Here is a 12365-nt window from a genome sequence, read left to right on the forward strand (position 1 = left end):
CAACTACCGCAAAACAAAGATTATCGTCGCTACTAGCTTAAAGGCGTTTGTGGTGCTGTCAGGAACTGCTGTGCTTCTCCAGCGAAATGAAAGCTAAAAAATAAGTAGCCAGGTGAAGTTTTTGCCTCAATCACTGGCAGTTGAGGAAATACACGCAAAACACAAGCCGCTAAAAGGTAAATGCGCAGTCGGATCTTCCTCGGGGTATTTAAGCAAAGACGGAAGTAAACGGCGGGTGACTGTTTCGCTTCGCTGTGTCTGGTTGGAGTCGGAGCGGGTGGTTTTTCAGGAGGGAAACTTTACAAGCTTTAACGGGATTTGAGCACGATTAATTCATTTCGCTTAATTACCAGAGCCAGTGCAGCCATACTGAAAGGTAGGAGTGTATCCCGATAACGGCAACGCTGATTTTTACCGTGTATTATGATATTTTACCCGCTTCAGTTTGCGCCATTTTCGCTAGTTTGGTAATGCATAAATGTGCGCCTTTTAGCTCTGGCGTTCTTTGTCCCTATTCTTTAATGGGTTATGATGTGGTTTAATCTCGTATAATATTTCACATCGTCGTTTGTTGGTCCAGAATGGACAGTATTAAGCGTCAGGCGAAAGGCAGCGATCACTTTCTCCCGTCTAAAAATTGTGTCCAAATCAAGTGCAATTGCGCATTTTTGTGCTGCATCAGGCCGTGTCAGACGCTAACAGCGCCAGCGCCTGTTGGGATGTAGCACGATTCTGGCGCACATGAGTTAGCTTGTCGAGCTAACCGGCTAGCTTGCTAATCAAATAGCTTTGGTAGTCAGTTAGCGGTGACAGCAACTTTATATTAAAGCTCCACGAACACTTAACTCAATATTACAGATGTAGTTTCCTGGGCCTCCTTTTATTTACCGTAAAACACCAGGCGCGTAAACAGAACGGAAAACGGTTTTTTGTAGACCTGGATCACCGCTGGCTAACTTGGCTAGCCCTCTTAGCGTTCCAGACGTGTCGGATTAAAAGCTACTTTTAGACATATTGCTTGTAAGTCTGATAAAAAAGCGTTTAGTATTAAGTAATAAATTGACAGCGTGTTATATAGTCCGGCTGTATTGCTAATAAGTTGGCAGATACTGCGGTGACAATTGCTAGCTAATGCTAATGTTGTTTTGTTGGTTTACCTCGCTGACATGATCTTCAAAGCATCGTTGCTATAGAGATTAGTGCACATTCCTTTGGAGCTTCTTAATTAGAAATGTTAATTAGCATCGAGGCAGACCAGTGTACAGCCACATGTATACGCAAATAAATTAGTGATAGTCTCACATTCTCTCACGATGAACTGATTGACTTATATTTAACTGTAATTGTAACCAGGTGTTCTCGCACATTATCACACCGTTTATCTCGAGAGGAGGGGGCTCATTAATCCACTCGTGCAAACAAATATGCGTGGAGAAAGCCCTTGTACATAAGTATCTCTGTGGACACTGTGGTTTTCCACATTCTGATACTGTAATATCACTGCTCTAGATTACTTATACGATAGTTTTTCTGGTTTTCACCCACAAGTGCAGAATGACGTAATTATCTGTGACAGCTTTCCTGTGTTCTCTGTAAACATGAAAACCTTCACGTTGTCATGCACTGATACTGTTCTTGACACCAGTTTACAGGATGTGGGCATGCACACCTAAGTGTGTTTGTGGTAACAGAAATTGAAAAACAATTAGGACTGCATGTAATAACTAGTTTTGTTTCTAGTTAATTGATAAACTTTGCTTCATTAGTAGTTTGGTTTAATGTATTGGGGGGGAAATGGAGAAAAATATCCATCTTCAAGGCCCAGATTACCATTTACTGTAGGTTGATTTATTAGAACACTTTATTATTTATTAGCAGAGAAAAATATCTAGTGCAGCTAAGATTGAGTTAAGATTTTTTCCTTTTTTGCTTTATGAATCACTGATTTGATGTTTTCAAAGAATCAACCTCCTGACGTTCTCTTTCATTGCAGGAGTCCACAAATCATGTCAGGCATTGCATTGAGCCGGCTTGCCCAGGAGCGCAAGGCATGGCGGAAGGACCATCCTTTTGTGAGTACTGTCTCAGGAGATTCGCTTATTGTGGCTTCTACAATGGAAGTCTGTTGGAACTTTATTCAGATGGTGTCATGCAATCTACCCGATAGTGATATCTTAACTGTTTGCACTCTCACTTTCAATTTTCCAGGGATTTGTTGCTGTACCAACAAAAAATCCAGACGGAACCATGAATCTCATGAATTGGGAATGTGCTATTCCTGGCAAGAAGGGGGTAATGTGATTTTTAAATAACTATTTAAAAATGCAAAACTATTGCATGCATAACGTCTTGGATTTGTGTAGGAGCCACTGACAACAGAAACACAGTAACACCAGACAGATTACTCAGCCTGTTTAAGGACTGGGATAAGAAAAAGATAAACTAGCAGTAAGAAGTTATTTTATGAGAACTTGTGTATGACTTTGTTACAAAGCTGATGTAAAGATTGTGTCTCCTCAGACTCCATGGGAAGGAGGCCTGTTCAAACTGCGCATGTTGTTCAAGGATGACTATCCGTCTTCACCTCCAAAATGTGAGTTGCTGTGTTTGACTTGAATCCAGCACGAACTAAGCAGTTACTGTGATTAATATACAAAATAACCGTTATTTGCTCCAGCGGATCCTTTCAGAAATCTCTGTACTTGGATCAGTAGGCTGGATTAATAACAAACAAGACACAGAAAATCATTTAATATGGAATGTGAGATCGGGGCCATGCTGCAGTTCATGCAGGATTTCTCCTGCATTGAAGATTTTTTTTGGCCTCCTCCAAAGAGATTTTAATTAGCACCAAAGAATATAACCAGTGCCATAACAAGTGAAAATAAATGAATTACTTTGTGTTATTTGGGTTTTGTTGACACAAGCATAAAAGACATTTTTTGTTTATTAAATTGTTAGAAATAGCAGAAAAATGCACGGATTTCTACCAAATGAGGTAACGCAGACTAATTGTATTTACTGGAAATAAACCAATCATGCTCACTTTCATGTGTAGTCTCCCCACAAAGCCAGTCTGAGCCAGGAAAAACCCTGTCATCCCCTCCTTAGAGGGCATTTTGCATTACAAAGCGTATTATCTGTCCTGACGCTGGCCAGAGTAACAGTCTAGCTTGTTGACTTTTTCATGGCTAACTGACGGTCACATTAAGCTGATGAAAACATGCAAGTTTGATGTTTTGAAATGGTCCATGTGAGGCCTTTGAGCAAAGGAGTTCCCCAGCTTTTTCAGTACATCTGTAAACTATTTGTGACGGCCAAATAAGACATCTGTCGTCCATTCGCTGAAATTTAAATCTTGAATCCCTTCAAACATATTGCAGTGTCATCGTTGTAACGAGGAGTGGAATTTACAGCCAAGAGCAACTCTGCTACAGTTACTGCAGCCTTCCTCGATAGTAACTCCATGCTTCAGTTTTCACATTAAAGCTGAACAGTGTAGGATTTATTTAACACTTTGGTTGTGATTGGACGACTAACATGTCTGTAGCCTTTCACAGAAGTAGCAGACACAGGGTTTTCCCATGTCATTACTTTGGCTATTGCAGACTTTTAAACATTGCAAAGGCTGCTGAAAGGAAATGAAATTGGCACATTGTTATGCAGTAACGCTAATTTATGCAGCTCCTTGGAGTCATGGTGAATAAAAAGTTTTTACATCTCGTGCAGTTCAAGAGATGTAACGTGGATGCCGATTTGTGGTTCCGACCAATAGATAGAATAGAATACTTTTTTTTATTAATCCCCCACCGGGTGAAATTTCAATAATTAAGTGATATGCATCCTGGTGTCCGCACACAGCAGGTCCAAGGCCCCACCGTCTCCAGCTGGGCAGTCCACAGACTGGCTGAATGTGGGGATAGCGGTAGAGAGCCATATATGATTAAAATCTCCCGAGATGACGACCAGAGACTGAGGGTGTGATGTTTGCAGCTGGGACACTGAACTATAGATGAGCTCACAGGCCGCAGCAGCATCACATGCTTTCATACATGCATCATTTACTGTTAATGTTCCCGCACTTGGCCTGTAATGATATGAGAGGCGAATGATTTTTCGAGCTGATACAGTCATGACGGGTACATTAACACACTGACTCAGTCATTAACATACGACACGTGTACTAAGCATTACTGGCGTCTGAATGCCACATTAAAATGACATTACCATTGGCATCGACAACAGAGGCTGCTGCGAAAAGTCCCAGTGACATTTGAGGGTTTTGTTGATCTTGTCTGAAATTTGTATCAGAAACAGGAGTGCACTTAACATTTTATTGTGTTGCAGGTAAATTTGAGCCTCCACTCTTCCATCCAAATGTGTATCCATCAGGCACAGTATGCCTATCTATACTAGAGGAGGACAAGGACTGGAGACCAGCCATCACAATAAAGCAGGTTGGGATTAGCGCGCACTGTTCACGCACAACACTGGGGTTTGAGATCATGTTTTATGATTAGACTTCGTAATGTTTCTCAAACTTCATAGTAGTAAATGCACACAATTTGATTTCGCTAATATTTCTGAATATCTGTCACTCAGGTGCCAATTATTCTAAAAAGCTGGAAAAATCCTATTTAGTGGCTAGAATAATACAGATATTGATTGTCTTGGCGTAGTCATTTTAAACTTATAAGGAAGAAGGTTTGTGTAGGTTATTTCCTATTTAATCTGAAATTCATAAAATGTAATGTATGTTTTGTCTACTCTTTAGCCAAATTTTAGCATATCTGTTGGAAACAAAGGGATATAGTTTTAAATGTTCAGCTAGATGTGACACAACTACAAAAGAAAACTTAAGTTTTTTGCAACTGACTAAATGTGTTTTGTTGGTTCATTTTGTCCTTTAGATCTTATTAGGTATCCAGGAACTCCTAAATGAGCCAAATATCCAGGATCCAGCCCAAGCAGAGGCTTACACGATCTACTGGTGAGTGTCACTGGTTTAATCTCTTTGCGTTTCCAAACAAGGTGTTGATTTAAAATTGCTTAAAGTGTCTGTGAAAAGGACAAATGAGATAAAGTCAGTTGGTGATCTGCCAGACAGAGCGGATTGATACTGAGGAACCAGATTTTTCCACTATTAGCCAAGTTGTATTCGGATTTCACACTGACATCATTTTACGTCGACTCACTAACGAGGTGAGAAATGCTGACGTGTAAAAATAAAAAAGATATCATGCGTCTAGGTCTTTTTCTTTCCTTTGATCTTAACAATAAACATGAAATCAAGGACAGCTATGAAGGAGCATTCAGTGTGTAGGAAAATCCAGCTGCACTTAAACTTAGGCCACAAAATAATGCAATCATGGATGTAGCCGATGTGGGTCTGCTGTGGATGGTGAATGTTGCTCCCAATAAGAATTGTGGGACGACATCGCCTTTCCTTCATAAAGAGTGGTCCAATGTATCCTGTGTTTTAAGAAAGTAAGCATTAAAGCACCTCGCCTTAGCGTTTAGAAAATGCAACCAGCTCTCATCATGACTGCCACTTACGTACTTCTGTTATTTTTACCGAGTTAAGAATCTTCCTTCACACAAAAAAGACACTTGAAGAGACACATGTGGAGTCTAAACTGGCTGAGAAGCATATTCAGGGACCGTATTAACTCTTAACACTCCACTAAGTTGTGCAGCTTGATCCTGGTTCACATGTAAAACCTGCAACCTGGGACTCTAGAAACTTGTGTAGTACAGATGGCAACAGAGAAATCTGAACGGATCCCTGAATTTTCTGCTTCAATTAGTAAAATCTGATTTTATTTTTTGTTATCGTTTGGAAATGCCTTAAATGTTGCTGATTTCAGTAACCGCTCAACATCTTAATAACTATTTTTAACCCCTTTCCAGCCAAAACAGAGTAGAATATGAAAAAAGAGTTCGAGCACAAGCCAAAAAATTCTCCCCCTCGTAAGGGCGAAGACTCGCTCCGCTGCGGCAGAAGGAATGGGTTTAACAAGAATCACCTCCCCGCTCAGTCTCTCAATGAATGTGCTCCTCTCACATCGGGACTTGCTTAAAGACTTCTATTTAAACTCCACACATTCTGTGCCATCCGTTCTCCTCTGACCTATCATTTTTGTTCTTAATTGCCGGTTGGCGCATAATGCTGGGAGGGGGATGGGTGCTTCAGCACCCTGGTCATTTCTTTTTAAACATTAATTGTCTTATGTGGTGCAAGGGACACAGCTCGGTACCAGTTTCAACAACTCCATGCAAGCTGGCTGTCATCAATGTTCAAGGAAGAAAATGTCTTTTTGTTTTATTTTGCTCTTTCACAGGGTCTCTTCCTTTGTTTCCCCTCTTTATTTTCCATAAGTTTAATGTAAAATTAGCTTATTTCATTGTCAGTATTTCAACTGCTGTATAATGAATGGCACTTTTATACTGTTGTATCTCACTAGTGTCTCTAGATGGCTCTGTCTAATTCTCTTTCCCAGGTTTTCTATTCAGCATGCTGTAATATACGATAGAATCTGCTGCCTTGGCTGTCTTTTTGTTATTCAGAGTGTTTGCTATGGAATAAATAAAAATGGCCACAGTGACTGAGGCAGGTAGGCTTACTTCTGTATCAGACTTTAAGGTGCTTTGTTCATGTATGTGTTGGCTTAATAATAAAACTTTCTACAAAACGTGGTAGTTTCTTTATTATAAATGAGAGGAAATATGTACAGAATCCTTCTTAGCATGAAACGAAACAGAGTCACAAACATTGAGAGAAAAGTTCAGATCTTTTAGACCTGTTTTAGCTGCAGTTTCTGACAAATATAGTCACTTAACACAAACACAAAGTTATGCAGTTAATAGTTTACATGATGGAAATGATGCAAAATGCTAAGAAATGCATCTGAGCCAATAGAGCTGCTTATTAATTATGAGCTATATGATGGATTTGTCTTTTTTTATAGTAAAATTTCACTGGTGCTTATATTTGAATATTTTCAGGGTTTTTTTCCAAACTTAAACTTAATATTTTTTGGTTGTGTGCAAAACAACACATTGGAGGATGTCATGCTGGGTTTCAGGAAACACTTTCCACAATTTTCTGACATTTTATAGAGCAAACAACTAATTAAGCAAATAAGTGACAGAACTAATTTAATTTCAGCCCAACTCTTGACAAAATCATAACATAAGCACAAAGTTATGCAGTTAATATTTTATATCATGTAAATTATGCAAAAAAATACTAAGAAACATGCTACAATTGTACAAGAGCCCGTTAATTATATTAATTAAAACGGCCATTAGTGCTGCAGTGATTCATCAGTCGTCCACTGTTAAATTAAGCATCGGCTATTTTGTTGTTTAGCTTGAGAATCTTTTAAAGACAAAGGAAATGTTCTGCTTCCAGCTCCTTGTTTTTGAATGTTTTCTTCACTTTTCTTTGACAGTAATACTTTTTGAATTGTGGACCAATCAAGACGTGTGGGGAAACACTCATCTGTATTTTTCACAATTGTCTCACATTTTGTAGAGCAAACAAATAACTAATTAAGAAAATAATTGGATATAATTGTTAGTTGCTGCCCAACTGGCCAAATATCTTCTGCACTGTGACAACAAAAATGAAGATGAACTGTGTTTACTTGGAGCTTTCAGCAGCAGGACCGTGTAGAAGCGTTACATTTACATCCATAAATGTGTGCCACTGAGCTTAACCACTTACATGATTTAAAATTCATCTTCATCCTCTCACTCTCTATTTACAACAAAACAGAATTTCCAGCTTCTTCAGTCAGTGGCCGTTTGTTTACAAGCTCCCACAGCGCTCTGCTGTGACAGACCCAGACTGCTGGAAGGCGCTCAGGGTGCAGTACTCATTGCAGTACCAGGGAGGCTCTTTCTCCAGAGACGAGTCACTGCTGAGCCAACAGCCCGAGTCCCCAGCGGGACTCCGTGGCTCCGAGCACAGGGTTAGACTTTCCAGGTCGTCCTTCTGATCCGAGTGCAGAGCCATGGTGCTGACGGCGTACGGGAAGCCCAGCAGAACTTGGTCGCACGCTGGGATCGTCATGTTGCTGTAGCCGCTGCCCTCCATCAGCTGCAGGTGAACGTGACGCTCTTCTTCGTCCTCCTCCTCTTTCTTCTGCTGGACGTCTGCACACTTTGTCAGGGTGTTGATGTGCAGCACTTCCTCTGTTTTCGTCATGGCTGCTGTGCTGTCTTGTGTGACCACCCAGCTCTGTAATCACAGTCGTGGTCAGGGATGTTCCTCAGGAGATAGTTGCTGGTGTTTCAATAATCATCTCATTGAGTTCCTTGAAGACGTTTCACCTCTCATCCAAGAGGCTTCATCAATTCTGGAAGCCCCAACTAGTCAGTCAGAACTGATGAAGCCTCTTGGATGAGAGGTGAAACGTCTTTTAAGAGCTCAAGCAAGTCCAGTTGCTACGATTAATCTACCAGAATAACCATGACCTGGATGACTGAGAGTCTTCACAGACACGCTGGTGTTTTATGTGCCAGCGCTAAACTTACCTTGAAATCTCCCTGGCAGTCTTTGTACAGTGTGTCGAAATAGGGAGCTGGAGTTGGAATAAAGGCCCCTTGCCTCCACCTGAAAAATAACATTCTCTTAAAAGTGCATTTAGAAATGAGTGATGTTTGCTGTGATTAGGAGTTTGATGAGCAGTGAAAGGCTGAAGGAGGGCCTTACTTTTTAACCGGAGCGTAGCACAGAAGCAAGACGAGCAGCACCATCACACACAAGGGGATGAACACCTTCTTGCCCACTTCAGCGACGAATGCATTTGCTGAGGAATCTGAGAAACAAAGGAAATATTGAAAACATAACTGTAGGTCTGTATGTAGACTTTTAACTGAGGAGAATATACAGTCGTCCTCAAATGTATTCATCAGCACATGACAGATGAGTAGTTAAAGGATTATCAGATAGTGAAAAGTCAGATGATTCTTTCTATTTTTACAGTTTCTGGCTCTGATGAATAGTCATTTTTAAATAGATAACATACTTGTCAAACTTTATGGTAGATTTTGGGGCGCAGAGGATGAATAAATATCCACTAGATTCATTTTTTTTTATATCCATCCAATTAAGTAAAGACAGTTTCTTCTGCAGAAACTGAATAGAGGTTAATACAGGATCTGCAGTAGCACTGAAATGCTGTTATGCTGTACAGTCGTCCTCAAATGTATTCATACCCTCCCATTAAAGAAGGAAAAAAACGGCTGTCACTGAAATAAGTTGGAATTGACAAAAGTAATAAATAAAAATTTAATGAAAATCATGACGTTGCTTTTGAATTGTGGTTCAACAGAAATATTGAAAAAACAAACAAACAAAAACAAGCATGATGGAACCCGTCAACTAATAATTTGTTGAACAACCCTTTGAGCCAATCACTGCAATCAAGTGTTTTCTGTAACTACCAATCAGATTTCTGTACCTGTTGACAGGTGTTTTGATTATGGCCACTGCTCATCAGCAAAGTGCTCTAACTTGTCAGGGACTTTTTTTTTTTTTAAATTATTCTTTTCAACCACAATTCAAAAGCAATGTCTGATTTCACAAATTCTAATTTAGCAAATTTTTATTTATTATTCCTTTTTCAGTTTCTAGCTATTCGAGTGACGATTGTGCATTTTGCCTTTTCTTTAATAGAAGGGTATGAATACATTTGAGGACGACTAAGACTTGGGCAAACACAGTTAAAGAAGTAGATTTTTAGAAGTTGTCTCAGAAATGAAGATTATTCTTGATTCAGCTGTTTTCTCACCTTCCACGGCTGGTGCAGTCCTCCAGTGAACCTCAACGGACCAGTCGCTCCACTGCCCCCTGTAAAAGCCCATATTAGGCCTGGACCGTACTCTGGCAACGTAGTCGGTGTCTGGCGGAAATTGCTCTTCATCCACAGAATAGTGTTCGCTGTTTGTGTTAATGCCATGTGGTATGTCCTGAAAGAAATGATAAATAACGACGTAAAAGAGAGAGGTGGCGCCTCATTTGTGCAACTCCAACAGCTAATATGAGGAAAATGCCAGAAAAATACAGGTTGGTGGTTAAAGAATCAACAATTTGATTTAAAAAATAAGTCACATTCTACATTCTGGCTCGATGGTTAGCACCGTTGCCTCGCAGCAAGAAGGTCGCCGGTTCGCATCCCGGTGAGGACACCCGGGATCTTTCTGTGTGGAGTTTGCATGTTCTCCCCGTGCAGTGTGGGTTCTCTCTGGGTTCTCCAGCTTCCTCCCACACAGTCCAGAAACTTGTTGAGGTTAATTGGTGATTCTAAATTGTCCGTAGGTGTGAATGTGAGTGTGCTTGGTTGTCTGTCTCTAAGTGTAGCCCTGTGATAGACTGGTGACCTGTCCAGGGTGTCCTCTGCCTTCACCCTGAGTCTCAGTGTTTAAAGGTGGAAAATTGTTCTGATCTCAGTCCGACTGAGTCTCTCTGAAGGCCTGGCAAAGCATCGTCAGGGAAAATCCAAAGTGCCTGCAGATGTCTAAGAGTCAGACTTCATGCTGGCATTGACTGCAAAATATTTTCCTCAAAATATTAAATATGAACATACTGTTTGATACCTTTTTAGGTTTTATCAGTTTCATCAGTAGAGACCCAACAATAGACATGAAGCCCTTGCAGTGCAAGTGAAAGAGAGATGAGCTCAGATGACCATGATCATAGTTAAAAATATCCTTTTCTTGCTTTGAAAAGTCAGAATGTCTGTGGTAGTCACAGTTTCTCACCTTCCACAGAATGTCACTACACTAAGCTGACGTCCACAGAGGCCACTGGTGAAACCGCTGTAGTAGTTTCTCACCTCACAAAGCGTCTCTTGGCAGTTTAGAGCAGCTGCCAACCAACCAGGAGGTCAACGAAGGTCTTTTATTGAACTACTATTGACTTTCCAGTGAATTTTAAGCGCTGAAAACAGCCCTCTGGTATTCATTGTTTCAGTTTATTATCAGAATCTCACCTCGTGTTTGTCTCCATTTTTGTAGATCTGGAGCTGATACTGCAGGTTCTCAAACAGAGGGGTGAAATGACTGTACGCCTCATAGGTGCTCATCCATGTGAAGTGCTGTTGACTTGAGTTGTGGCTCAACGTGAGGCAGCACGGAGCGTTCGGTTTAACTGACGAGAGAGCACATTCAGTTTTAAAACACATTAGATGCATTTATGATTCATATGAACACGCAGACCTGTGCTCTGGACCTTCTGCTGTGTGAATCGTTTTGCTGCTTACTGTTTCTCGCAGGTGAAAAGGCTTCATCCAGCACCGAACAGATTTTAGAGCCATTACTTCTGATGTGACAGAGCGAGATTTCATAGATGTCCACATCGAAAAATGTTTCTGATGTGTCATAGTCGTAATCAGATGTTTTGAGGGAGCAGAAATAACCCTCTTTGGTGCTGGTCAGCATGCACGAATACTCCTCCCTGTGAGGACGAGAGAGAGGCAGTAATGAGACATCATCATCATCATCATCACAGTGAAGGTGACCCATCATTAATATGTGAAAGTTAAAAAAAAAAAAAAAAAAGTCTCACTCTTCAAATGTTTCTCTGCAAGTGAGCCAGTAGGAGCCGTTGCTGTCTGAAGTGTTTCCCGATGGAGCGATGTTCAGGGTGCAGTTGATGGTCAACAAGTAATCAGTCACACAGTGGAGGTCATGATCCGCTCCTGGAAAACAACACGAGTAACTTTTTAATTTTGTTTGTTTTGTGTCATTTTAAACAAAATCTAGGAATTACACCTAACTAGACACTGACATTAATTATGCTGCTTCACAATTCAGAATACTAAAACTGTTCACGAACAGTTTTAAGGCAGCAGCGTAGTAGTTGTTTACATCAAAAATCTTTAGTCTTACAAATGGCTGTTCCTTTGAAGTGTTTGACCATAATCTGTAAAAATGTTACCGTCCTAAATCAGCCTAAAAAAAAAATCATTGTTTACAGATATTTGCTGTTATTTGAACGAAAATGTATATATGTATTTATATTGAGGATTGTAAAATGGTAAATTAATTTTTACATGTCAAGTATTCATTTACATGTTGGCTGCAAAAAAAACAAAACAAAAACAGTCAAAACTATAAATAATTTCAAGTTCAAAATTTACAATTTGTTGTTTTGCAATGCAAGACAATAAAAATAACACAGTTTTACTGGAATATAATCACTTAAAAATGATTTTTACAGATATTTGCTGTTATTTTCATCCATTATCTATCCACCCCTTAATCCTCACTAGGGTCATGGGGGGCTGGAGTCTATCCCAGCTGACTCAGGGTGAAGGCAGGGGACACCCTGGACAGGTCACCAGTCTATCACAGGG

General features: G+C 40.2%; 2 protein-coding genes across 2 annotated transcripts in view; one reads left to right on the top strand and one right to left on the bottom strand.

Moving 5' to 3' along the window:
* Positions 1-228: 228 nt before the first annotated feature.
* Positions 229-6692, top strand: LOC103373737 (SUMO-conjugating enzyme UBC9-B). The gene is made up of 7 exons (XM_008303703.1): positions 229-376; positions 1994-2072; positions 2209-2292; positions 2521-2593; positions 4348-4457; positions 4911-4990; positions 5911-6692. The coding sequence occupies exons 2-7, from the start codon at positions 2007-2009 to the stop codon at positions 5972-5974; spliced, it is 477 nt and encodes a 158-aa protein (XP_008301925.1). The 5' UTR covers positions 229-376; positions 1994-2006; the 3' UTR covers positions 5975-6692.
* LOC103373736 (interleukin-21 receptor) overlaps positions 6686-12365 on the bottom strand; it is a 22026-nt gene continuing 16346 nt past the window's right edge. The window contains exons 3-9 of the mRNA XM_008303702.1: positions 11576-11708; positions 11271-11464; positions 11001-11158; positions 9801-9978; positions 8720-8825; positions 8542-8620; positions 6686-8245 (exon numbers count right to left, since the gene is read on the bottom strand). Coding sequence (XP_008301924.1) covers positions 7814-8245; positions 8542-8620; positions 8720-8825; positions 9801-9978; positions 11001-11158; positions 11271-11464; positions 11576-11708 — 1280 coding nt within the window. The 3' untranslated portion in view covers positions 6686-7813. The remainder of the gene's footprint in view (positions 8246-8541; positions 8621-8719; positions 8826-9800; positions 9979-11000; positions 11159-11270; positions 11465-11575; positions 11709-12365) is intronic.

The sequence above is a fragment of the Stegastes partitus genome, unplaced genomic scaffold (genome assembly GCF_000690725.1).
Source record: "Stegastes partitus isolate 25-593 unplaced genomic scaffold, Stegastes_partitus-1.0.2 Scaffold2052, whole genome shotgun sequence".
NCBI lineage: Eukaryota > Metazoa > Chordata > Actinopteri > Pomacentridae > Stegastes > Stegastes partitus.

What these genes read in the sequence shown, in the direction of transcription:
- LOC103373737 (XM_008303703.1), top strand. Translation starts at nt 2,007, where the DNA reads ATGTCAGGCATTGCATTGAGCCGGCTTGCCCAGGAGCGCAAGGCATGG. An exon ending in TCCGTCTTCACCTCCAAAAT is followed by an intron (nt 2,594 to 4,347) that starts GTGAGTTGCTGT and finishes ATTGTGTTGCAG; the next exon opens with GTAAATTTGAGCCTCCACTC. An exon ending in GAGGCTTACACGATCTACTG is followed by an intron (nt 4,991 to 5,910) that starts GTGAGTGTCACT and finishes ACCCCTTTCCAG; the next exon opens with CCAAAACAGAGTAGAATATG.